This window comes from Panthera tigris, chromosome A3 (genome assembly GCF_018350195.1).
Source record: "Panthera tigris isolate Pti1 chromosome A3, P.tigris_Pti1_mat1.1, whole genome shotgun sequence".
NCBI lineage: Eukaryota > Metazoa > Chordata > Mammalia > Carnivora > Felidae > Panthera > Panthera tigris.
Genome location: NC_056662.1, coordinates 79,576,640 through 79,604,639, shown reverse-complemented (window position 1 = coordinate 79,604,639; position 28,000 = coordinate 79,576,640). Strand labels below are relative to the sequence as shown.

Sequence of the window (28,000 nt, the reverse complement as noted above, 5' to 3'; positions counted from 1 at the left end):
ACAAGTAAAAATACAGTGACTTTATTTCCATCATCTTACAATCCCCAGTATCACATCTGGTAAGAAGCATCATTTCTATAAACACAAAAATATTTCAAGAAATCATGTTACAAGATAGTATATGTAAGCAACAGTTTGGCAGAATTTTATTAACTCTAGTAGTTCACAGACCCCTCCCCCCAAAAAAGCCAAATTTTAAAATTCAAAAGTAACAGCTTTATTTAACATATGTTACACCTTAACACTTAAAATATCATGCTCTAGTTAAATATTTCATCAACAACACTGTATACAAATAAAATATTACACAAAATATATTTAAGAAAATGTTTTGGTCTTTGATCTGAACAATAAATAAAAACACAGGCACTTCTACACTGAGACAGGGAAGCAGTCACTACTCAGAATAATTTTGTATACGTGACATGTGAAAATATGGCAAGAATAGAATCCCGGAGTTTTAAACTGACAATCCGTTCACGAGAAGGTCTGCAATTTCAATCTTTTCACTTGAAGTTCAGAAATTACAAACGCCTTCCTGGTCCACATCGAAAATTCCTAAGCACAATATGGCTGCCAGGGTCAATTCAATCTTTTGATGGCCATTATGGAATCATACTCATGATGTTCAAATACTAAAATTAGAGAATTATCACGGTACCACCCAGCAAACCAAATATCAGGACAGTTAAGCTTTCTCCTTAGTACGGTCATAAGACCATGTAACAAGGTAAACCGGATAAATGTCACACAGTGATTCTCATTTTGCAAAATTAACTGACCTACTAAAACAAGAAAATACTGTGGGGGTGGCAGGAAATTTTGACAGAAGTTAATTTTTGTAGACGATTTTAAAAATTCATCCAAATTTCATGAAAATAAATGGAATTGCATTTAACAAAAACCACTGAATCATGTATAACGAGGTCTTTGTAGCCAGCATGTCCATAAACACCTAAATTGCAGATAATTCAGTCATTATAATGGAAAGTAAGCATACTCTCATACGAGGGCAAAACATAAATAACCTAAACCCGGAAATTCCAGAAACATAAATGATTTCAGCTAAGAAGGAAGGCAAATTAGAAAACAATGGCCACTAGCCATAGGAAGGACTGGAACCAATTTTCCCAGCATATCCTCTGTGAAAAGTTAACAATCTTCTGCTTTCCCTCTTCAGAAAGTACCACACCAGAGGGTATAGAGGCCCTCAAATGGATACTACTAATGAAGGCAGTTTTGATGGTTTAACATAGGTATTACCCCTAATGTGAAAGAACACAACATGGGAACTATTCAAGATATGTCTTTCTATGCAAAACTTAGTTTGTATATATTTCAGCAATTTAAATGAGCATCTTGCAACCGAGACCAGATATCAATCATCTCTTGAGGTTTTCTACTATGTACTAACATCAAATCTACATAGGAACAAATGTTATTCTTGTTTTTCTCTTCTATATCAAATGTCTTGAAACCTTTGTGTTTCTCTGGAACGAGGCCGAGTTTCTGAAGGCACATTCCAGTATAAACATCATCAATGGGGTAGAGAAGGACCCGGTCGGTTATACTGTACAGCCTCAGGGCCAGGTGGCCAGAGTAGAGGAATCCACCTCCCCCTGCATAAGGCGGATAGACACCAGTGTAAACAACTTCTGGGATGTAGTACTTCAGTTTCTTATCCCGATGAGGTCCAGCATTGTGGATCACGTCACCTATAAACAAATCTTTGGCTTTGTTCTTGGATAAGCTATTCAAGTAATTCAGGATGTGATGCGTGTTCACAAAAACATCGTCATCGCCCTTGAAAACGAACTCAGCATTTGGGCAGGAAGTGCTCACCCACCTGAGAAAGAGCACTTCTTTCAGGGACAAGTTGAAGAAAGTGTCTCTGTAGTTCCACATAAGAATGTCTTGGTGCTTCTCACTCTCGAATTTCAACATATCTGACAGGTCCGGGTGGTTGTCCTCTGGCGGGGTCTGACCCAGTAAGAAGACTCGCACTACAGTTTGGTTCCCCATGTTGGTTTCTCTGCCCCAAGATTCCCGAATTGCTTGCCTTCTAGCAAAATGTGGAATGAGGGACTTTATAGCCAGTAACAGGAAGGGTTTCTTTGCACATTTATCCGGTTGATCTATAAGTAGTGAATAATTTCGACATCTCAGATACAGTAGAAAGTCTTTAAATCTGTCTGGCAAATTGCTGAAACCTGAAACGACTGACATGACCCTCAGGTCAGGTTCACAAAAATTTAGATGGCTTATGTTGGAAAACCCGTATACTTCCCCCGTCTGGTTGGCCAACATATTCAAAATGGGATTGTACCGCCTGTTCAGCTTTTCTTGTTCTCTGTTCCAATATGCCACAGGGGGGTCAGATATCTTCCAGAACTTTTCTTTGGGTATTATTACTTCCCCCTTTCCATTTTTTTCTTGGCTGCTGCTTTTGGAGACTTCCACAATCAAATAAATGAAGACATTAACCATCATCAGGATACCCAACAATTTTATTCTTCGACGTCCAACACTCATTTCTCATATCTGGAATAAAAAGGAGGAGCATTGTATTAATTAGGTACTTATTAATTTGCATTTGCTGACATATGTCACTTGCCTCTTTGTCTTTATCTTCTTTGGAATAGTGGTTTGGAACACAGATTCGAGGCTCATACTGCCTAGGTTCAAATCATGGCCCTACTATTCTAGCTCTGTGACTGTGGGCACGTTGTATAACTGATGTCTCAGTTTCTCCATCTATAAAATGGGGGAAATAACTCACTTCATAGAATGGTTGCTTATGAAAAGCTTTCGAAACAGTAGCTGGCCCACAGCAAGCAGTACATAAGTGACTGTTAATAGAGTGGCTGTTTTAGACACCTGAAGGCAAAGATATACATTTACTAAGTAACCCCACAGGTGTTCAACTGCCTTGCTTACAAGGACACACATACAAACCAGTGTGTTGCAAACTGATTCACTCACAATTCATAACGAATACATTTTATATTGTGACCCAGTTCACACACAGAACTGTATTCATGTGTGTTACAATGTGTGAGTTTCCGTGTAATTCACAGATTTTTTTCTATTTTGTTTTATTTCATTTTTTAGAAAATGGTAATACCAACCCTGAATTGTTTCTCAATCCACACTTTTATAGATGAGGAAACCAAGGCAGAGAGATTAAGATGCTTGGCCAGGGTTGCAGGGCTAGGAGTTGGATGAGACTTATTTTTTTTTTTTTAAACATTTATTTATTTTTGAGACAGAGAGAGACAGAGCATGAACAGGGGAGGGTCAGAGAGAGGGAGACACAGAATCTGAAACAAGCTCCAGGCTCTGAGCTGTCAGCACAGAGCCCGACGTGGGGCTCGAACTCACAGCCCTCACGGACCGCGAGATCATGACCTGAGCTGAAGTCGGCCGCTTAACCGACGGAGCCACCTAGGCGCCCCGAGACTGAGTATTAAGAGAAACAAAATGACAAGACTCATATTGGCTTTATCTTACTGGCCAAAAACTGCGGACAACCCAAATACCCCAACAGAAGAACGGACTGTCAAATTGTAGTATTTCATACAATGGAATAACCCCCAGCAATAAAACTACTACTAGCTAAAATAGTACACTGTGCATGAAAGACAGACCACAGGGGCACTTGGCTGGCTCAGTCAGTAGAGCATGCTACTCTTGATCTTGGGGTCGTGAGTTTGAGCCCCATGTTTGGTGCAGAGATTACTTAAAATAAACAAAGAAATGTTAGGGGTTTTTTTTGTTTTGTTTTTGTTTTTTTAAAGAAGACCTCAAATTCCATATATGTTAGGTTCAAGAAGGCAAGATTAACCTAGGATCTAAAAACCTGAAAATGATAGAGATAGAGGTTTTGACTGGAATGAGGCAGGAAGGAACTTTCCAGAGAACAGAAATGTAGTATGTATATCTTGGCCTGGATGAGGGTTTCATGGATGTACACATTTGTCAAAACTCAAATTGCATACTTAAGATCTCTGCTGTTCATAGCAAAACGAAAAAGGGAAATGAAAATGACATTTTCGTGAAATATCAAAGGCCAAGAATAGATTTCAGGCTGTGGGCAACAGAAGAAAGAGCAATAAAATAGTTTATTTGCCAGGGATGTAACTCCAGAGTTCGAGCACTACTGTGATGGATGACTTATACAAGAAGCATAAACTTGACAACCCAAAAAAATAGGAATGGTAATACACTGCAAGGAATGTTCTTACCAGGTTAATTCTATCACTGAGAATCTATCCTTAGAAAAGAATTCCTAAGAAGTACTGTGTCCCAGGCACTGTGTAATACCTTACTTGATATAGTGAATCTATGAAGTAGGTGTGGTTACCTTTATTCCCATTTTATATCTGAGGAAACAGATTTAAAGAAGTAACTGTTACAGGCAGAGCTGGAATCCCAGCCAAGGCAACCAGGTTCCAAGGCCACCAAATCAAAGGGTAGTTAGTCAGTCTCCTCTGACCTCTACAAACAAAGCTGGGTGCCTATTTCAAAGAATAGTGTTTATTATTTTTTTTTAATTTTTAATGTTTATTTTTGAGAGAGAAAGCGAGTGAGAGCATGAGCAGGGGAGGGGCAGAGAGAGAGGGAGACATAAAATTTGAAGCAGGCTCCAGGCTCTGAGCTGTCAGCACAGAGCTCAACGCGGGGCTGGAACTCACAGACCACGCGAGATCATGACTTAAGCCAAAGGCAGACAGTTAACTGAGCCACCCAGGCACCCCTATTTTTTTTTTTAATATAAGAAGATATTTAAGTTTACTGGGTTCTAACAGATAGTCCCAAGGTAAAAGTATTTGTCATGCTGAGAATGCTGTGAAGCTATCACATGCTGGACAGCCCAGATGAGATGGGTTGGAATTCACAAGTTCTTTTGTGTCTTTTAAAATCTGTTTAGTAGGTCCTCATCTAATTGCTTTTGTTTATGTGCTCGCTTCAGCAGCACATATACCAATTGCTTCTGTTTACCACTGCTCAACAGCTTTGATTATAGACAAAGAAGTAAAAGGTGTTTAAGAAAAACAACAGGGGGCGCCTGTTGAGTGAGTGTGGCTCAGTAGGTCGAGTGTCCAACTCTTAATTTGGGCTCAGGTCATGATCCCAGGTTTGTGAGATCAAGCCCCGCATTGGGGTCTCCAATGAGCATTGAGCCTACTTAAGATTCTCTCTCTCTCTCTCTCTCTCTCTCTCCTCTTCTATACCCCCCCTCTCAAAAAAAATAAAGTATATTAAAACACACACACACACAATGGCCCCTACCCCATACTTCTAAAGCTTTTGCACATCTAGAACACATGGCAGATGACCAAGTTATGTGGGTGCCCCCAACTCACCCAATAAGCAGCCCCACCCCACTTCAAATCTCCCCTCCCTTCTGAACCACTACCTACCCCTCCAGAACCCCACCACTGAGCTACCAAGAAAGGGCCTTGTTAAATAAACTTCCTCCAGATAAGGTAGTAAAAAACCACAAGACATTCCTTACTCCTTAATTCCAGTTTTAAAGGGCCCCAAGGCACACACAACCTGAATAATTCAAACACCCATACCCAGGTCTAGAGTCCACACCCTCCTCAGGTTAGCTCCTTTAAAATGAGCTTTTGGGCAAACCTAATGATCAAACTGAAGGTCTCAGTCCAATACATCTTTGGCAACCTAAACCCCTTTACTCTGGGCCTTACTTGCAAGGACAAGAGAACTCAAATGGACACTTAGAATATACTTGCATGGGTACCTCATACAGTTAAAGAAATTGCCATCTTTTTAGAAAATAAATCATAATTTTAAGGGTTGTTTTTGTTTTGCCTTTTTTTTTTTTTTGGCTTCTAAATTGAAACAAAATAGTTTTCAAAAACAAGCAATTTTCTCTAAATTGGGATAACTCTCCTACAGCTACAGTAGCATTTGACCCAGTATCTCTGATCTCTACATCCTGGGCACTTCATGTAAACAGCTTGAAGGAAGGGCAATAAGGAAAAGTATGAGGGTGAATGGAGAAAGACTACAATGAGGACAAAGATTTCGAAGGTACTCAAGAAAAAACAGCACACACTATGGGGCAGCTAACTACATTTTCAACTCAGAACTCAGAACTACATTTTCAACTCAGGCATTTTCAACTCAGAAAAGGAATATGGATATCAGTAGACTACTTCTGAAATTTCTAGAGTAAAAGAAGTCAGTTTAAAGAGGAAAAAAGGAAAGCACAGTACTTTACATAGCAGGTTGTGAACCTCTAAGTTAATTTTCCTAGGGAAAGATTCAGAGTGAATAAGATGGGAGACGATCCCAGATAAATGAGCTGCATGAGCTGGTTGTACATCCAGGTTATGGGGCAGGGTTATGGCTATCTGGAGTCCAGCCATAACTGTCTGAAGTGATGCTCTGAAGTTTCTATCACGAAAAGCACCCATCCTTCTTTCGGGAATATTTGGAGGAATACATCAGGCTTGCCACCCAACTTCATCCACTGCAATTCAGGCTTTTATTTCCATGACCAAGACCCAGACAGGACTTCCCACCACCTCGGGCAAGACAGAGCTTTACGGCTCTCAAAGGGACACCATCCTCACTTTATTTACATCTGCTCAAGGATTCCAGGCTGAAGGGCATTTTCCTGCCCATTTCCCATTTGCACCCCTAAGGGAAGCTGAAAGGACAGCACCTTAACAGTGAGAAAAATGGAGGCTCAGAGAGGGTTAACTGAGCTGCCCAAATATTATATAAGAGTTAAGTGACAAGGGTGAGAGGATACAGTTTTTCGGTTTCCAATCCAGGGCTCTTTGGATCTCCTCCTTTCTCTACAAGGCACAGCCACATTCTTGTAATCTGACCCTGGTCAACAGCAAGGTTACGAGGGCTGGCTCAAGACTGAAAAAAACCCAAAGCACAGGAAAACTCTTTTTGTTAGCTCAAATGTACCAAGGTACATTTGATCATTACTAAGACTCTCCAAAGAAAAGGAAATGCGAGTGCCTAGAAGCTCCCAGCCCCCCCTCTGAGAATGGGCCAGCCTTACTTGTCCAAATTCCCAAACATGCAGCTCAGGCTAACGCTTACCCACTACTTGCTAAAGGACGTTTTCTTCCAACCTGAGAAAAAAAGATGGGAAAACCAAGATTCTCAACTATAGTTTTCCATGAAGTTTAAAAGTCATCTTTCATTTGTGACCTGGGCACAGTCCCTCTCATGAGAACTCTGCTTTTGGTAGACTCTTACTACAAACCAAAGTTCATGGAAAGGAGGACAAAACAGTGACCCCCATAAAAATATCTGTGGGAAAAAGCTCTCTGAATATCTGACTAAATATTCCCATTACAGACATAAAACCAATACGTGTCGTTTTCTGAGCAGGAAGTTACATTGCTTAAAAAGAATTTGAGTAAGAAAACTTACCCCAAAGCTGGGCAAGATGTTATACAACTCTGACTGTGAAACACAGAATTTTTCTTATGAGTAACAGAAATAGGAAGAAATCCCAAATGCTAACAACCTTAGCCTTTCACCTGGTGCTCCCCAATAAGGACTGAACAGTTTTGAAATTTCTAAAACGCTTCAGTTGGTTCTGTGTAACGGAAAACAACTTTCTTCTTTATTTTGCAATTAAAATATTTAGAAAGCAAGTTAGAAACAGGAAAAATGTATTTGTTAGCTGAAAACGGATTACAAAATAGCACAGAGGCCCTGCTTCAACTATGTGAAAATCCAGATAAAATACGACACGAAAACAAAACTGGTTTCATCGGGGCGGTAGGATTATAGGTTATTTTAACATTCTTTAACACTGCCACACCATGTCCCTCCTTGAATAGCCTCTTACCACAACATCCAGACTGCCTGGGATGGGGGTGGGAAGCATATCACACAAATTCCTGAGACTGGGTTCCCATTCATGAAGCCCACGTCGCTATCCTGTGTCACGGCTTCAGTCCCACAGTCTCTATATCGTTGCACTGGACCCCCCACAGTGTTCCGCAGAGGCTCTGCCACAACATCCACCCCTAGCCTACCTGCACATCTCCTGTGCTCTTTATCTGAAGTCACCTATTAGAAAGGATGCTTTCTATGAGCACATATGCTTTCTTTGAATACTTAGTTAGGTACCCGCCAGGCGCCAGCAATCCTATGAGGCAGATACTCTCTGAGAGGTGACTGAACTTGCCCAAGGTCACACTGGTTCAAACCCAAGCAGCTCAGCTCCAGATTCTGAAGGTTAAACCATGATGCAAATGAATGCTGCCACACAGGGTTATGACTAATGGACACTAGTCTTACTTTGAGTGGTTAATCTCCTTAAGAGTTATTAAATATTTTAAAGCTTTTCATTTATACACTTTAACCTACAAAACTACCATCCGTCAAAGTCAGATACTGGAGGCAGGGTGGTAAATAAGTAACCTTGATTCCTCTATAAACTAAGTCCTGGACAAAATACCTCACATACCTCATTTTGTTTCCCGGTATGCAGTCCAAGCAATCCCAGTATTTCATTCATGGACACTCGAGTGGGAACCACTGAAGTGGATCATCCTAAAAGGTTTCCTCCAGTTCTGAAAGCCCTAGAAACACTGAAACAAAGTGCTGGCCAGAAAACATTTTATTGTGGCCAAGAGGACTCATTCTCACAGAACTCCAACTCAAGGAGAGTCAGTGTCTCTCTCTCTTTCCTTCTCTTTTCTCTCTCTCTCTCTCTCTCTCTCTCTCTCTCTCTCTCTCTCTCTCTCTCTCACACACACACACACACACACACACACACACACACACACACACACACGGAACCAAGGAACTCAAGCAAGTTAGGGAGATGGCTACCAATAGCTAATCAGGGCTAGAGCAAGCAATCATATCCAGGCCTGACCCAAAACCTGTGCTTGAGACTGCCCTACATTCTCACCCCAGTATTCCCAAGGTTAAAGATAAAGGAAAGGCAGGACCTTCTTGTGTAACCATTAAATAAAATGAGCAGCCATCCCCATCCAGTCAGGCTGAGGCAAGGAGGCTGGAATTTCAAGCTCTTGATTCAACCACAGTATGAACTAGCAGCCTTCGTGTCCAGGGGGCCCTGCTTCCTGCTCACTCTCCTGCACAAACCAGACACACACCCCTTCACGGGGGAAAGAGCCCAAGCCCACTGCCATATCGTGAGGGCAGGGGAAACACGTACACTCTCTGGAGAACGTGCACATGGTTCTGGCTGGCTGCTGCTCTCCCCCACCCTCCAAAACCCTGGCGAGAATGGCTTTCCTAAATCCTTACCTCCCAGGCTGCTCCCATCTGTTGCCTAGTCCTTGCCAGCCCCTTCCAGGCTCTGCTCCGATAAACAGAGACAGGGACAGTTTGCAGCTAAGTGGTTCTGGGGGAGAGAACAGCTTCTAGCACTCATGCAGACAGTGGGGTGATAAGGGTTTGAGTGAAGCTGCTCAGAAGAGCTGGGCCAGACCTAGAACCCATTCCTTAACAGGAACAAGAAGCCTGACCTGGGTTCTTGCCAGGGCTGGGGCAGGGAAGCCCAGGACCTAGAGGCTGGCACAGAGAGAGAACATGTGTCTTTGACTTTGCTTTCTAATCTCTAAGTCATAGAACAAACTACTGGCTAAATTCAAGGAAATTTGGTTCACAGTCATTAATATTAGTACTTCATGTTTGAAATGAAAAGGGAAAAGAACATATGATGAATGTGCTCACCTACACATCCCCACAGTCAACATTATACATGAAAGTGTCTGGCAGGACATGTTCTGGTCCCCAAGTGATTACAGTTCCCCAAAGCCTGGTATGGCTGACTTCCTCAAGTGGCATTTGTCATTTAAGATAAAATTAATCACTAAGTTCATTCTTCAAATAAACATGTACAGAACTTTCAGAAAAGGAGGAAGAAGAAAATGTGCAAATGATGGCAGGGAATTAACCCTCCCAGAGGCCATCTTGACCCTGCTTTTTATAAAACTGACAACAGTTTTAGATGTTCAATGTAAAAGATTAAGTAGTTATAAAACAAGGCTGGTAGATGTTTGAGGGCAGAAATGTCCCAGATCCATTTTCACTTTTGAAGGTCAGCCTGGCATCTGCAGTCAAACAGCCCAGAGTTAAATTCTGATTATGCTACCTACTAGCTGTGTGACCTTGGGCAGTTACTTGACCTCTCTGTTTCCTCATTTGTAAAATGGGGATGAAATTACCTACCACATCAGTTGTCTATCACTCAATGGGCATTCCATAGTTCTCCTTCAAGGATTCTGATTCCTCCAACACTAAGCACATTTCATTGCCCCTTTCATAAATTTGCTCTCTCTAGGAACTTGTCTATGCACTGCCTTAAACATCACCTCCAAAAGGAGGATCACAGGTTGACTGAGGATCACAAGTTGACTCAGTTAACTGCAGATATTAGCTTCTAACAAGCTTTGTGGGGTCCCTCTTCTCAGGCCCCCTATTTAAAATGGATCAACTTCACAGGCACCTGGGTGTATTACCTCAAACTGCTGCCCCTTCCTGCTCTGCACATCCAACCAAGGAGCAGAGTCCTGTGGACCCACCTCCATAATGTGACTTGTACCTCCGCCATCACCTCTCCTCTATTCTGCTCAGGCTCTGCCACCAGCCACTGTGATAGCTTGCCACCTTATTTCTCACCATGCTCCCAAATATGTCCTCTTCCTCAAGTACCCAGTCTTCAGCCCCCTGTACAAACACACATTCCCTGCTTATGTTCTTCCCCTGGTGTGGTCAGACCACCACCAACAGGCTGCTGCTCCCTCAAAGGGTAACCTTAACTGTGTGGTCTTCTAAAATTCCTTGGGGCACTTGTGTGGCTCAGTCGGTTACGCATCCGCCTCTTGATTTCGGCTCCGGTTCATGGGCTCAAGCCCTGTATTAGGCGCCACGCTGACAGTGCGGAGCCTCCTTGGGATTCTCTCTCTCTCTCCCTGTCTCTCTCAAAATAAATAAACTTCAATAAAATAAAATAAAAAACTCCTCTCTTCTCCATTCCCAGAGCTGGAGCTCAGGGCTTCAGGGCCTCTCCCCCTTTTCTACAAGATGACCTACCCAGTGATATGTCCCAACCTAAACACCAGCCTCAGTCCTCCAGTTTTCCAACTCACACACCCTTCTGGTCCCAGCCAGGGCACTTCATAACTATTTGTGCTTCCCTTCAAACCATCTCCAGCCAACAGCCCCCACCCCAACACCATCCACGCTTTAACATCCAAACACAGCAAACACACTTCTCTTCCAGAAAATCTCAGCTTCTCTCTGCCATCTGCAGAGTGCCTTCCTTTTGCTAGGCCTTGCTGGAGAGCTTCTACTCCTTCCAAATTAGCTCAAGTGTCACCTCCTGGCTGAAGCACCCACCTCCCAAGAGTTAGGGCATCCTCTCCTGATCATGTTGGCCTACACCTGGGCATATTGCATGATCACACTCTGCCACCATTACCCCCAGCACGTGGCACCTGAAAGTCATTCCGCATTTGCTGAATGGACAGATATTTTGGTCATCTGGCCAAGTTCACTGAGTAGAAACTGCATTAAACACATATACCTCTCCTCCAAAGAGAGGACACTGGGAAATCATGTATGAGCATGCTGGTAAATGACACACACGTATTTATATAAATCTCTCTTTTTAAAACACTGAAGTACAACAGAAAAAAATTTAAAGGATCTTTCTAGAATTGAGAGAGATGAATTTCACAAGTAGTGAGCCCATATTAAACCTGAGAGCTCAGGATAAGATCTGAAGAAGTAAACAGGGGTGGACACTATAGCCCAGCCCCCCATCTCCCACAGTCAGCCCCAAACCCACCAAAGGCAACATACTTGTGGGTGTGCTTCGGGCACATCCTGTGCATGGGAATGCACATGCACGGGACTCAGTAGTGCTTCCAGGTGAGGGCTCCATCCCTCCTCCTGCAGCAGACCCTTCCTCTGTCCTATCCCAAAACAGAGGAGCCTCCACACCCCCTTCCTGGTGGGAAGCAGGCAAGTGGGGGAAGAACTGTTACCACCATCAAGGCTGTAATGGTGAGGCACAGGGCGAACCCTAAAGGAAGGCAGGCCCTTAGTACAGACTTACAATTTGAGGGCACCCACTTCCCTAAGGCAGGAAATCATTTTAGAAAAGAAACACTGAAGTGCAGGTAGTCACTTCCTGTGGAGCTTCACGTGTCTTGAAAGCCCTTGTTAAGAGCTGGACGTGGCTATGGCTTGGTAAGTACTTCCACTGGCAGCTGCAGGATCCTTGCACAAACAGTGTTATCTGGCATGCTCTCAATGGGCCGCCGAGACTTCTCTGACTCATCCTTCTGCTTCGTTGGGTTACACGGGATATGTTTCAGTCTGGGTCCAACCAGGAGGCAGAGACCACACAATAATTTAAGCACAAGTTTAGGAATATAGTAAGTGAGTAACTACAGGACGGAACAGAACTCCACAGAGTAGTCTCTGGCAAATGAAAAGTACCAGGAAAAGGACAAACGTGGAAGACAGCTTCAGAGCTTATTTGAGAAGGTATGGATGGCGGAAAAGTTCCCAGGTTCCCGGGCCAGAGATGGTTTAGTCACCAGGAGAGCAGGAACAACCCTCTGGGGTGCAGGCACAAAGCCTGGAACACATGGTGTCCCCATCAGGAGGATGAGAGAAAACAAACCTTTGAGACTGCTGGTGGGCATTCAGAGAGAACGAGGGTGGAGAGGGGGTCACCACACACAGGGAGTCCAGGATGTTGCTGGAACAAGGAAGGAGGGAGACCCCCTTCCGTGGCAGGTTAGCATGTCAATGAGCGGTTTAGGCAGGAGCAGCTCCTGGCTGCAGCCTGGGACAAAGACTGGGTGGCCAGTTCACTAGATGACCATGACCATGGGGCTCCAGTATGAATACACATGGGGCTAATGAGAGGGGCCAGGGAAGCAGTGGCCTGGGGTGGGCCCAGGCTCCCCTTCCTACCACTGTTGCCAGAGCTGGAAAAAGCCATGCCCTGTAGGTACCTAGGAGTACAAGAAAAACAGCAGGTTCTGTAGGGGAGTCTGGTTCTAGACACTGGGATCCAGGAAGGAGAATCCTACTCTTCTGCAACACCCTCTTCAGAGCCTCAATTTATACAAGGCAAAGGAAAAATATTTAAAGGCCCTGATCCATTTTCACATATCAGGCAACAAACAAAAACTGGCACAAGTTCTAGATCCCTAGATAACCAACCCAAATTCATCTCCAACTACAGTACTTTTATTGGAGTCTGAAGTTGGGAGAAAAGGTTTGTTATAAAACATGGGCCCTGTACAGTGAATTGGTAGATAGGCAACAAATACATGACAGTCCATTAGCTGATAGCAGAGGCCAAGGCAGGAACTGAGTGGGGCCAGTTTGTGGGCTCTGAGGCCACACTGGGAAGAGGAAGTAGGTGCTGGTGGGCCCAGGGCCTCTCTGCTGGAAGAGGATGACTCATGCCTACACCTAACTTAACAAGTGCTGCTGCTGGAGAGACTGTAGGAATGTGTTTTCTTTCACAGCCCCGCTATTTACAAAAAAAGGAGAAAAGAAAACTGGCGAAATCACAGGAATATGAAAAAAGGAAAAATGAAGAACTCGAATTGGATGTGCACATTGATGACAAATACAGTTGACTTTTGCATTCACGGCAAATTAATTTCTGTAAAGCAGGTTGAGTTCACAGGGGAAAGAGCACAATCTGAGTAGTCTGTCTTCTATCGGTGGATCTCTCATACAGCTTTGTGGGAACATGGGTATTTGTTCTGGCTTATCAATCACTACCAAGGAGTTGTTCATGATTTTCCACATAATCGAAAAAAACCCTGATGAACAACCTCATAAATGCAAGTTTTTTGTCTTAGGATTTCCTTTGGAAAAACTACAGAGAGAACGCAATTTTTTTTTAAGTTTGCTTATTTATTTATTTAGAGCAGAGGAGGGACAGAGAGAGAGAGGGAGACAGACGATCAATCCCAAGCAGGCTCTGCACTGTTAGCACAGAACCCAGGATGTGGGGCTCAAACTCACAAACCATGAGATCATGACCTGAGCTGAAACCAAGAGCTGGACCCTTAACTGACTGAGCCACCCAGGTGCCCCAAGAGAACACAAATGTTTAAAATAATATAGAAACCAATCAAATTGTTCTCCTCTCCTCCCCATCCATCTCCCCCACCAAAAAGAAAGGTCAGAACTGGTTTATCTTCATTGGACACTTAAGAGCATGGAGCCATCCACACTGATGTGGTCCACTGATTGTTAGTCTTTACAAAAAATGGACATCTCCTTGTTTTAATTTACACTTTAATATGCTTCCGTCCTGGTTTTCCTACTCCTCATGCCCTTTCTCCTTTTCCTATGTCAGTGATTCTCCTCTCATTTAATCTTCTACAAGCTCAAAAATGTGAAGCAATTAGTCTGAGGTCATGGAGCTAATCCCAGTGGAGCCAACATTTGGACCCTGGAGCCTGACCCTAAGACTAAGCTCTTATTCTTTCTACCACACAACACTGATGCTCAAGATGTCAAGAATCCCTAGATAAGCTTGGACTTAAAAAAAATAACTTAGGAATGAAAATCTTAATCAGCATGAGAAAGCAGCATTGTAGACAAAATCGCCTGTTGGGAACCGTTCACTGGTTTGAGGTGCCAAAGGTCCTGGTCTGGTAGTGTAAGCACCTTCCTTGATAGGGGTGAGGTCCCTGCAGATGTGTGTGAGGAATTTACCCACGCTATAGAATGAGAGACTGGCAGGGGCTGAAACTGGTCTAATCACATACTCTCCAGGCAAACTCTTTTGTCAGAGCTGTTTACACAGAGAAAATGTGACCTTTTTCTTCCCTTCCCCTCTAGCACCACCGCCTGAAGGGAGGGATCCCAGCACGGCCCTCCATCCTGCTACAGGTTAGTGCACAGAACTAATCTGGCCCAGAACTCCACTCCCCCAGCTCTGAGAGGAAAGGACACCAGCCCTCACCAAAAGAGATGATCAAAGAGCAAACGTTGACCACAAAACTGTACCACTCAGCCTTTCACTGGTTTTCTCCTTCACAAGCACACACATTCCACACAGAGATCATATACCAATTTCGTTATCAGAAAGAAGCCGTTAAGACTTTCCTTTCCAGGGCCTTATAGCTCATCTACTCCAATCAAGTCATTCACAGAAGAGGAAATGAAGGCATCAGAAGGACGTCTTGTCCGACATCCCCACAGGAACAATTAGGGCAGTGAGTCCAGCAGTGAGAATTACTGTCAGGGACAAAGTCTTTTTCTCATAGTCTACAGCTTCAGTGCTAGGACTTCAACATAAAAAACAAAAAGGCCAAAAGGCCAATTGCCCCAGCACTGCCCGGAGTGGTACCATCCCTGATCTCCTCCCGTTGGGTATGTTTGTGGTACTTCCCCTTTGCTGCTGGAACCCCTAACACACATATTTATCTGACTTCCCCACACCTCCTTGCTAACAAGTCTGACACACCCACAGGATGTGGGAGCCTCAAGGACAAGGGCTGGGCCATATTAATTTCTGTATCTCTCGTGTCTGCCACTCAGACAATATATTGCTATTTTGTCAATGAATCTGAGGAAAAGGACATAAAAGGGGAGGTGCAGTAAAGAAACAAGGACTAACTATAATTTTTTATTTTTTTGGTCCTTATGATCAAGAATCAACATCACTCTAAACAAGTCATGGTTGAATAATTTTCACACACGGGCCCTACATCTCCAACACCCCCACCCTCACCCCCAGAGCACCCTACCTGGCCCCCCGGCTATCCAGGTCAGTCCTCTTCCTAAGGGTCCTAAGCCTTTTCCAAGTCCAGTGCTTTCCTCCTCAATGCCTTACCCCTCACTCATCTGAAGCAGTACATCACCTAAAAACATCTCAGGAAACCGTCTAATATGATTAAATAAATCTATAAACAAACATAGGCCCAAGGGTTGAAAGGCAATTACAAATTAATAAAAATGCACAGGCATAAATTACAGTATTGGACTAGAAACAGAATCCCATTATATAAACGAAGTTATCAAACTGACCTTATATAAATGCTTCTGGAAGTAAGTAGGCCATCGGCCATGGCTTGGCAATTTTGATGAACAGAGATGGGGAGGGGAGGAGGTAATTTGGTGCCTGCTATGTGGACTCCTCGTGTCTACAGACACTTAAAACGAAAAGCTGATGAAATCAATGAGAAAGGATATTTTCATGTAAGTATTGGAGAAGAGATTACTGGCATTTTACATAGTAAAATACATGAAATTTTCACTTAAAGACTAACTTAACAAAATTAAAAGTTGACTCTCCTCAAAGTTTTAAAATTAACTTTCAAAATTACATCATTGCCCACCACTTAATTCCATGGGTTGTGATAACTGACCACAAACAGAAGTAGGAATTTTTTATTTTAAAACAATCACTTTAATGTTAAGCACCGGGACAGCCAAATCCAATGTGGCATAGAGACTGACCTACGTCACTCCCAACAAGCTCGACAAACTTTCAGATCAACCACTGCCCTTCCCGATTTTATTAAATTATATTTGGCAATTCTTGTCCCCACAAAATGCAGAATTTCAGAGCATGTCCATCAGTTTCCTGCAACATAAAAGTTTACATCTGTCTTCCTTCCAAAATAAATAGATAACCCCAAGACAAGAAAACGTTATTTGAACGTGCTGCAAACTGAGACTGTGTATATCATATTAGACTTCTTTTGTAACTTTAATATTTAAATTGACACCAATGACATGCATTGTGTTTGTTTTAAGTAATTGAAAAGTTGCCTTGGGAAGTCTCGATTTCTTGGCTGCTAGGATGAGGGTTTCCAGTGCCACGTTTTCGTAAAGAAAATCTGCCCTTCATTACAATGAAGGTGACACCAAGGGGCATGAGTTACTGTGCCTCCAGGACTCTAAAAACATGCATAAAAACCACAGAAAGTTGTACAGAATTGTCATGGGCAGAGATTTAAATGATGGTGTATTAAAATAGAAAAAAATCAACAGATCTAATATCTTGGAGGGGAGAGGGGAGACAAGAAAGGAAGGAATGGGCTGGAAGTACCAGACGCTCCTTTTAATGACAAACTGACAACTGCATACCAGCCCTTACCCATTCACTGTCCATGTACCAGGAAGCATGCCAAGGGCCCAACTGGATACTCAGTCCTGTGAAACGGTCACAGAAGTATACTCACTTTACAGATAAGTCAATCGCTTCCAAAAACTGGCCTGAGATTCCCAAGATGGTGAGTGAACGGAGGGAGAGTGGCAGAAACTGGGAACCCAGATGGGTTCCCAGCCCATAAGTTCATCCCAGTTGCCGCTAAACTTGAAGACAAGCATGGCACTGTGTGGTTGGCATGGGCAGGGTAGAGGGAGGTAGGCATCTCCATCGACATTAAGCACTCTCACAAAGACCATCCTAGATCGAAGCATGTCACCCTCAAAGTCCCCTCCCAGAGAACTCCTGGGCACCTGCACCCTTGTGCAACAACTGAACAACTCCTGTCCTTCCTACCCACACCTTTGCTCATGCTAGCTTCCCCCAGCCTGAAATGTTCATTCTTCTGTTTCTCAATCCTACCCTCATCCTTGAAGGCCGTGGTTCAAATTCCACCACCTCCTCCATGAGGACATCCTCTATTCCCTCAGTGCACATTGTATTTAATCTTACCTCCTGGCACTCGGGATCCCCCCCAAAACTGGAGGCTCTCAAAAAGAGTACCAGGTGGGAATGCAAGCTGACGCAGCTACTCTGGAAAACAGTATGGAGGTTCCTCAAAAAACTAAAAAGAGAACTACCCTACAACCCAGCAATTGCACTACTAGGTATTTATCCAAGGGATACAGGTGTGCTGTCTCGAAGGGACACATGCACCCCAATGTTTATAGCAGCACGATCAACAATGGCCAAAGTATGGAAAGAGCCCAAATGCCCATCGATGGATGAATGGATAAAGAAGATGTGGTGTGTATATACACACACACACACACACACACACACACACACACACACATACACACACACAAAGGAGTATTACTCGGCAATCAAAAGAATGAAATCTTGCCATTTGCAACCACGTGGATGGAACTGGAGGGTATTATGCTAAGCGAAATCAGTCAGTCAGAGAAAGACAAATATCATATGACTTCACTCATATGAGGACTTTAAGAGAAAAACAGATGAACATAAGGGAAGGGAAACAAAAATAATATAAAAACAGGGAGGGGGACAAAACATAAGAGACTCTTAAATATAGAAAACAGAGGGTTACTGGGGGGTTGTGGGAGGGGGGATGGGCTAAAGGGTAAGGGGCATTAAGGAATCTATTCCTGAAATCGTTGTTACACTATATGCTAACTAACTTGGATGTAAATTTTTTAAAAATTAAAAAAAAGAAAAAGAGTACCAGGAACTAGTTACCTAGAGCCCACTCCTCAACCCCAGTAGTGTTTCCAGCCCAAATGGTCAGGGGAGCCAAGACCCCACCCACTCTCCTCAACCCTGAGGGAGGCAGGACCAAGGCGCCCACCACACATGTGCTATAGCTGTGAGGTGAAAGCAAACCGACCACACAGAGTGAATGCCAGGTGCTGCTCCTCACACACACACGGAATATCCAATTAAACCAGGCTCCCCTGGGATGCCACCTCTTCTCCAGAGTCAGGGACCATCCTCATCCCAGTAGACAACCTTTCTAGTGACAAGTGACCCTAGGGTGGCAACTTCAGAACAGGGTACCAAACAAGCAAAATACACCCCCCCCCCCCCCCCGCTCAGTTCCCTTCCCCTAGCTTCCTTTCCCTTTCCTGCCTCTTCTCCTTTCCTCTAATGTTAAATCTCAAGAAAGTTACTAAAAGGAGCCTGAGGATTGTTTTTAAGTTGCTTTTTCAGATATCAAAATAAGTCATACGGATTTAAAATACCTATCATCAAAACTGATACTTTGGCCTTTTATCCAAATGTTCTATTAAAAGGGGGGCTGTTCAACCAAAACTCAGGTCCACATATTTAAAGAGACAAAATGGTAACGCTTCCTTCTTTGGCCACCTGCCAGGAAAAATTTATGTTGCCAAAATAAAAGAGAACATGTTTGCTCAATATAAGAGCACAGGACAGAACAGCTTAGAAACCGGGCCTCTTTGACCAAGCGGTTTAAATCATCTAATTTTAAGTATATCTGTAAATGTCACCTTCACGTGTCACAGGCTGTCATCTACTTGGAAATATCAGGACCATAGCAATCCACGTCCACCCTCTGCCCACTTCTCACTCCGCATGGGGCAAAACATGGGGGTCGAAACACTCTCATGGTTTCTACTTGTCCAACTGAGGAGCTGGAGGTGTCACAGGCCTTGCCCTCCCGCTCTGGGTGCTGCCCACACAGCCTCCCACTCATGCGTGGGGCAGGGACGAAAAAAGAAATGTCATGCTGAAACCAGTGACAGCCACCTGAGGCTTCATTATATCACTCTCTGTATCTGTACCAGTTTGAAAATCTCCATTATAAAGAGCTTTTTTTTTTTTAAAGGCTCCATCAGAACCTTAAGGAAAAAAATTCAAAAGAGAAACAGTTAAAAATAGGAGTATTCATGAGAGATATTTTAAGTTCATTTGAAGAAAATAATTCCTTATGTGGTGATGGGAAGAAAAATAAAATAGCTACATCTCATTTACTATAAAGAATAAATGCTACATAAGTTCCTTATAAATAAGCGTCAAATTCAGCCATAAAATAATAAATGCAAAATACATTTCTTTAGTTCCAAATGTTAAATATTTAGAAAAGATGGTATTTGTAACAAACCCAATTTGACCCTTTCAGTGCTAAAACAAATATATTTGATTCTAAAAATGTCACTAGGCCTCCCAACAAACAATCTAGAGCCAGACTTGAAGGTTGTTTTGTTTGTTTGTTTTAAAACCACTATTGTGTTACTCTCTGATCAGGACTCAAAAGCAGTAGTTCAGAGAAGCTCTTGGATGTTAAGTGCTTTTCAAAGAAAATAAACACCAACAGAATTCTGAAGCACAAATTAAAAGCCTTATCAAGTTTATGGTGCATAGAAATAACCTTACTGGAGTGTTAACACTTTCATATTCATGATGGCATTGGATTTTAACAATCAACAAGTAAGATTGGCTGTGCAGGTTTTTTCCTATTTTGCACGGGTGGGGGAGGAAACAGAAGCTAAGTTGGGTTGCCATGGTTACAAAGGTGGGGGGGGGTGTGGGGGTGGGGGGGGTTGGTTTTTGTTTTCCCCTGAAGTCAGCCCTGGGACCAAAATCTACTTCAAGTTCTCCACAAGGACCACTCTCCCCCTGACAGTAAGTCACTCCCCAGCCCTCCTAAGATTACCATCCCCTGTGACAGCCCTTGCTGCTCCCCTGGGGTCCCGTGTATCAATGGTGGATCTCCACTTTCTCCTTCACCTTCAAACTCTCCCTCCCAGTGGCTCCAGGTGCAAGCTTCTCCTTCCCTTCTCTGCCAATATTCTGAAAAGGTTCTGCTCCTGGTCATGCCCTTTTATATGCCCGGACCTTTCCAATTCCCTTCATCCTCTAGAATCTTCAGTCCTCAGCCTCTCCTGGCTTCCCAGAGCACCTAACACTGCTGACCACCACCCTTGCTTCCCCCTCCCCCCAACCTCAAATTCAAGACCACCCAACCTGGATTCTCTTCCTGGTTCTCTTGCATCTTGGCAGCTGTGCTCCTGGCCCCATGCCCCAAAACTGGTGCTCTCCACAGTTCTGGGCTTAAGCCTATATTGCTGGGTCTTCCCTTGCTCCTGTCCCCTGGACCCTCTGAGACACCGCTAGAGCCTCCAATGTCCTAAATGTTAAAAAGCTCCCCCATGTACCTATATCTGTAGCTCACCCCCTTCACATTCCCTATACTGGTTTTATCTCTCACTCTCTTTCAAATATATCACATATTCACACTTTAATCCTGTACTATCCCTGGCCTGGTTTGGGCCCTCAGATTTCCCCCAGAAATACTGATGAAGTGACCGAATTCAACAAGTAGCAAGCACGTATTTTAACTGAGTAGTATTTAAAACAGACAAATAATGGGGTGCCCAAATGGCTCAGCTGGTTGAGCGTCCGACTTTGGCTCAGGTCATGATCTTGCAGGTCACGAGTTCAAGCCCCACATCGGGCTCACTGCCATCAGTACAGAGCCCACTTCGGATTCTCTGTCCCTCTATCTCCGCCCCTCCTCTGCTTATGCTCTCTCTCTCAAAAATAAATAAAAACATTTTTAAAAAATTAATTAATTAACAGAGAGCCAAGAATAAAGTTATGTGGTCAATTACCATAAGGTTGATAGGAACTTACACATATATAAAGGACAGTACAGATAAGAATAAGGACAGTCAGAGAAAACCTCTCTTCTCAGTGAGAAGGTAGCAGGAGTGGGGCATGATAATTCCAGAAAGAGAGAACAGCCAGTGTAAATGCCAGAGGCAGGATAGCACAGAGGCCAGTGTCACTGCAGTAAACTGAACCAACAGCCTGGTAGGTAACAGAAGAACTTTGGCTTTATTCTGAGGGGCAGTAGGAGCTACTGTGTCCAGAAGCATATAAAGTAATTTCAATTGTAAAGATTCCTCCACCTTCTTTCAGAGAATACACTGTTGTAGGGCAACTGGAAAAAAGGTTCCCCATCAGGAGGCTGTAAAATGACCCAGGCCCATAATCACACCTGCCTTGCATCCATCTCATCTTCCTACATGCAAGCTTGACCCTGAGATGTCACCACATCCTCTCCACAAGAACTTTCCATGGCTCCCATGACCTCCATTAGCTATCAAGTGCCACTTCTTTGCATGGTCACTGAGCTTGCACCGTGTCCTATTACCCTTTCCTAAACACCCGGACCTCTAAACCCATGAAATCACCTGCTGTTTCCCTGACACACTACCACAGGCCTGAAATACCTTTGCTCTCCTTTCTCTGCCCTCTGAAAAGTTATTAACTCATCGCTGAAGGCTAAGTTCAAATACCACTTCCTCAGGAAGCCTTTCTTGGCTACCTCCAAAACTGCACATTGCTTGCACCTCTACAAGAGCATTCTTTCATGGGTTCCAGGTTAGAGGTGTCACAGACGGCTAACTCGAGGGCAAGAACTGTGCCTGGACCATCTAGGAATACACATGGGGCCAAGCACAGTGCTAGGCATACACTAAGTGCTCAGTTAATGCATGCTGATCAAGTGAATAAAATGCTCATCTGATTACACATCATCTTGAGGTCTTAGGGGGAGGGGGTCCCAAGGACAGATTTTGGCTCTCAGCTGCTGTAATATGGAGGACAGGGGACCTGATGGGAGTGTTGGGGGACTGCATGCCTAGCACTCCTGACAATGGTACGGCCACAAGTAGGGACCAGGCTGGGTATGGATTTGAACTCAAGCCTTCAAAGCCTCCTGCCCTCTCAGTCAGGTCTAGGCAGGCCACACAATCTGTTTTAAATTTGCCTAAAGTATCAGCAATGTGTTTTTCATAAGCCCCGTCCAGAAGTGTACAGATACAAGAAAAGAACCTAGAAGGATCCAAACCAAGTTAACAGTCGTTACAGTGTTAAGAGATGGTGGCATTAATTTTATTTGCCTTTACCTGACCTTGATTTTTCTCCCTAAATAAACATCATAAGGAAAAAGTCTTTTAGAAAGAATGCCAGAGTACCACCCAAGTTACATTTAAAGTATGTCTCCAAAAATAGAAAGTATCCAAAAAGCCCACCAAAACACTGAGAACAGGAGACCACTGAATATATAATGCCACTTACCAGGAGGATTATAGAAGCTGAAAATGTTTTGAATGGTTTGTCTGAGCACGCGATCATCTGAGCATAACAACTGGTCCTGTGCTTTCACTTCTGAAACAATTATTTCACAAAATATAAAGCAGTAAACATTGTTCTGGATATCCCGGCCACTTACTATTGCCTCTTATCTAAACTCTTCCATAGACTTCATAATCAAGTGTAAACTCTTCCTTGCACCACAGCTCATTCCACGCAGGTGATCGCAAGTGACTGATCAGCTCTACATTTCAATGACTGTCATTTCATGACTTACAGAGGAAATGTCAATTAAAAATAATAGGAGATCAATTACTAAGACATAATACGTCTTATTTAAGCTGAAAGCTACATCAACAAAATATTAAATCAACAAAGACTTGGCTTCTAACTTCCAGTAAAAGATCAACATAACTTTTATAATGAAACGGCATATTAAAACAAGAAAGATATAGTTGCTTTAGTTATCATCCCTTGAAAGAAATAAAAGGGTGACAAGGAAAGTGTATGTCAAACACAGTGCTAGATACTGTAAGTGTATGATCACATGAGTCTTCTTAGTAAATCTGAGAGCTTTATCTTCCGCCTTTCACAAATGAAACACACAGAGAGGTTAAGTAACTTAGTTACAGGAATCACAGTCACACAGTGGCAGAAATGCAACTCAAAACCAGGTCTGTTTCACAAAAGACTCGACTGTATGACTCTGTAATTCCACTTATATTAAGTTCAAGAACAGGCAAAATCAATCTCTATGAAAGGAGTCACATCTAAGATGATATGAAAGTTAGAATAACGGTTCCCTCTAGCGGGTGGATACAGACTAGAAAGGGGCACAGGCACCTTCTGGGGCACTGAAAATGTTTACTTCTTGAGCGAGGTGGTGGACACACATTCAGGAACAGCACATAGTATTAGGGCACTTTACACTTTACTGTATGCTATCTCTGAAGTTAAAAACAATTTTTAAAAATCCTCATCTGACTCTAAGTTCATACTCTTAACCACTAAACCACCACAGAGCCACTGACAGACCCGGCCACACTCTAGAATTGATTTCCTCAGATAATCTTTTTTTTTTTTTTTTAAATATTCTGGTGAGCAATGTACATCCTAATCACATCAGAGTAAAGCCACTGGAACAATAAACCTGCTTTTAAATGCCACAGAATGAAAAGTAGAAAGTATCAATTTCCTGGCTACTAGGAATTTCCCCTCTGTAGCCACATCAGAATACAATGTTCACAGATGCACAGAAAATTCGTAACCAAGTTATCTATGGAAATACCTAAAGCTAAAATTACACAAAATATTTCAAGACATGTTATAACTTTATCAATAATGCTAACTCTCAAAAGAAATTTGAATTTTGTTACAAAAATTAAGGCAGGCAGGCCAAAGCTGATGGGCAAAGAACATAAAGCTCACAGTAGGGGCCACACATAAGAAGTGCAAAATCTCAGCTTAGTGTTCTAACACACAGAAAACTGGTCCATACAATTAACTTTTTCCAGCAGTAAAGTTACTGTACCACATATGCCCTAATAACAAATTCTCCATTAAGTAAGTACAAGTTCTTCCCACTGAAGTTCTGTTCAGACTAGCAAAGCCTCATCACCGCTAGGTGATGATGAAATCATTACATCAATTCTCTCAAAGTCTTATACCACACACAGATACATCTTATTCAAACAGTAATTGCCTCTCCAGAGAGAGGAATTTATTCATCCTACAATTTGGACATATCTTTGGCAAGCACCTAGTAACAGTTATCCCACCTTAGCGGGAAGTGGGGTGGGGGCAGGAAACAGCTGTATCTTACACACCTGTTGGGTATATGTGCTGTGGTCTTACTGGGTACTTTCAATTGTGTCAGCCAGGAAACCTAACTTTCAAATTGCCACAGCCCAATTTAATTCATATTTTACCATTCTGTATACACTAAAATTGCCAGGCAATTGATTGAAATGATTTTACTTCTCCCTGATCATTTGCATGTAAGACCAAAAGGCCTTTAGGAGAATTTTTCACGACTGGTAACTTATACACCACGAGTGGACATGTTGCAATAGATTATATAACCGAATATTATCCCAGATGCAAGAATCTTAATGTTTATAAATGTATACATTGGCATTTATTAATTTTTAAACTCTTTAACAAACTGTTCAACAAACGGTCAAAAAAACTAAGTAAAGTTAATATTGTAGCTATTAAGTAAGTTAGAAAGAATTAAAAGCCCTGACCCAGTATGTTAAGAACAGAGTATGCTTCAGCACATTCACAGCACTGGTCAGGATCCTTAAATTATTGTTTAAAAAGAAACAAAACAAAACAAACAAACACAAAAACATTACCAGAAAACATTAAAACTTTTCAAAGTTTCTCTAAGAAACAATGGATTCATCTTTTCTCTTATTCCAGCATCAGCTGAAAAAGCCCCACACGTTTACTATCCACAACATCTTGGCTTTATACCAACAATGCATCATGTAAAGCAGAATGATCCATTTTTTTTACATTCTTATTCATTTCCTAATATAAGTCCTTTTTTCCCAATGTACCTCTAAAAAAAGGCACACATTTGGACAAATTGTATAGTGAAAAATCAACCATGAATTATCAGTTCCATTTTCCTACTTTAGCAAAACTGTAGTATCTTAGAATCAGAAAAATATAAATTGTGTTTTTTTAAATAAGGAACTCTTCAAAACTACAAACCATTACTCAGCTATCCATCAGCAACCCCTCAAAAATCATAACTTTTACAAGCATATGTTTATTTTCATCAAAAGATTACTTCATTCCCTGGACTTTAAAAGCTTTATCTCCATCTGCCAAATTTGGCTGATTTCAGTCAGACAAATCTGAATGGTTCCCAGTTACTGTGTCTGGTAAGGGGAAGTTGATGCCTAACGGAACTTCTATATTGATTACACAATGACCACCACTTATTAAGTGCTCAACTCCCATAATGCAGAGCCAGGACTTCGGTAAACATTATCTTATCTGTCCTAAAAAACAATCTGGTGGAGCAGGTGTTACCATCCCCAAAACCAGTTATGGAAAATAAGGCTGGGATGATCAAACCTGCCCTAGGTCACTAAACAGTATGTCGCAGAATCAAGACCAGTGAACAGAGAGGGTGAGAACTTGAACTGTTCTGGAGAATTAGGTCTTGCATCATACACATGTCCTCTGCACAAAAACTAAATGAAGAGCAGTGAGCCCCTGCTGTTGGGATATGGCCATAAGGGAAAAGAGTATTTCAAATTGAAAAAGTTTCAACATTCTAATTTCAAACATTAGATCCAAAGATAAAGGCATTGGTAAAGGCTGCGCAGAGCAGAAAGCTTTACTTGTAGAGAGTTCTATAGGGTTCTGCACTTCCCTCGTCTTAAAATCTAATCTGATTTTAAGAGCACAGGGACTCTAACACTCTCCCAAGTTCCACCAGGCTTAATAACCTCTATTCAAACGAAAGAGAAGTGAGAACTAGAGCAGTGGGAAGAAGTGACCGCCCAACCCTGTCTGTCCTCCCACCGGGGTCAGCTGTCAGAGCCGCATGGGTGCGACCAGCAGACAGCTGGGCTCCAGAGCCCTTCGACTGGGCTAGGCTCGGGTCTCCCCTACTTCCCAGTCCCAATCCTGACTCCGTTGGCCACCTCCCGAGCCAAAATACACCGGAAGAATTTGTTATAACAAGTAGACACCCATATTCACCAACTGGTTTAGCAATCTGAAATCTACATCAAGGCTCCAACAGGGAGGGGCAGGAGAATATGGTATAATTGTCCTAAACTATCTTTCTACGAAGTTGGGAAGGTTCACGAGGCCATGAGGGTAGAGAAGCAAAGACAAACATACCATCTCTCCGTTTTAAGGAGGAGAGGGAGCCTCCTCGCCCTGATTTAAAATGTATTATTTTCAGAAGTAGGCTTCCACGCGGTGACACGTGTGGGGAGATAATGGGTTCTGGGGCTCCCCTGCCCTAAGTGCAAAATACCGTACTCTGGAAATTAAGGTGACTTGGTTTTATTGCCTCCAGAAGAGTCCGCCTGCCGTCCCGGGACAGCCTCCAGGACCCCCGCCCGCGGCCTCATTGGGGTCCCACCCCGCGCCCCGACTCCCACCCTTCCAACGAGGGGTTTCGCAAGGGCCTGCCTTACACGCTCCCGGCAGCACCCACCCATCCCCCTCCCCAGGTCTCAGGCAAGCAGCCTGGTTAATCATTCAACGCGGGCGGCGTGAAACATTTTTTTAGAGGTCAAAGCGAAAGGTTCTCCCTAAGTTTCACAGAAACCAGCCTTTGGGGACCCGGAGGTGGCAGCGGCAGGCAGATGGGGGCGGGGAGCGGCTGCTGGCGGCTATTTGGCTCACAAAACACCTGATCTCCCCATGCGGCACCCGAGACCAGCGCAATGAGAGGGTGGGGTGAGGGTTGCGAGAGCGAAATCACGCACAGCCCCCTATCCAAAACGCCTGTGGAAGCCAGGTGAGGACGCGGGCCCCAGATGCCGCTTCGCAATGCCTGCATCACCCAGCTCGGGCTCCCCCGGAAGTTGGGGTGCAGCGAGGAGGGGGGAATGTCCCCCGGCCCGTGGGGGTGGGGGTGGAATAGGGCAAGAGACTCAAAAGACACGCTGCTGCTGGTTTTGTTATCCTCCTCCTCTAGGGTAAGAAAGGTGGAGGAAACGGGGGACGCCTAAATGCGGCGGGAGCCACCCAGGAATGGTTTCCTCCTCTGGGGCGCCGGCACGAAGCCGGAACCGGCGAGGATCCGGATTGGGAGGGAGAGGGGTCAGTGCGGAGCAGTGGGGAGCCGGGAGCAGAGATGGAAAGGAAGCGGAGAGGGCTTGGGGAAGTGGTGGGGGAAGGGAAGGGCGGGGGGTGGGGGGGCACACCCGCCCGGCCGTACCTTGTCCGGGAGCAGCTCCTGCTCAGCGGGGCGGGGGCGGGAGATCCCGGCCACATCCACGTCCCGGCCGCTCGGCGCGGCTCAGCCCGGCGACCGCCGCCGCTCACGCTCCATGCGTTGCACCGCGACGGGCGGCCCAGTGGTGTCGGCGGCGGGGAAGTCACCGGCACGGCTCGTCTCCAGCACTTGTTGCAGCCACTGCCACCGCGCCTCTCACTCCCGGCTCCGGCTCCAGGCGCCGCCACCGC

The 28,000-nt window shown here is 43.8% G+C and overlaps 1 protein-coding gene across 4 annotated transcripts; it reads right to left on the bottom strand.

Annotated features, from left to right (window-relative positions):
- Positions 1 to 5: 5 nt before the first annotated feature.
- On the bottom strand, positions 6 to 28,000 carry B3GNT2 (UDP-GlcNAc:betaGal beta-1,3-N-acetylglucosaminyltransferase 2). Of its 4 annotated transcripts, none has more exons than XM_042981490.1 (3): positions 27,753 to 28,000; positions 22,820 to 22,909; positions 6 to 2,541 (listed from the first exon to the last, which is right to left on the bottom strand). In XM_042981490.1, the coding sequence occupies exon 3, from the start codon at positions 2,530 to 2,532 to the stop codon at positions 1,339 to 1,341; it is 1,194 nt and encodes a 397-aa protein (XP_042837424.1). In that variant the 5' UTR covers positions 2,533 to 2,541; positions 22,820 to 22,909; positions 27,753 to 28,000; the 3' UTR covers positions 6 to 1,338. The 4 variants fall into 4 exon arrangements, with proteins under 4 accessions (XP_042837424.1, XP_007075424.1, XP_042837422.1 ...); XM_007075362.3 differs by lacking the exon at positions 27,753 to 28,000 and adding an exon at positions 16,063 to 16,187 and having other exon boundaries at positions 22,820 to 26,942; XM_042981488.1 differs by lacking the exon at positions 22,820 to 22,909.

Bases quoted from the DNA above. Each gene is read 5' to 3' on its own strand.
- B3GNT2 (XM_042981490.1), bottom strand. From the start codon at position 2,532: ATGAGTGTTGGACGTCGAAGAATAAAATTGTTGGGTATCCTGATGATG.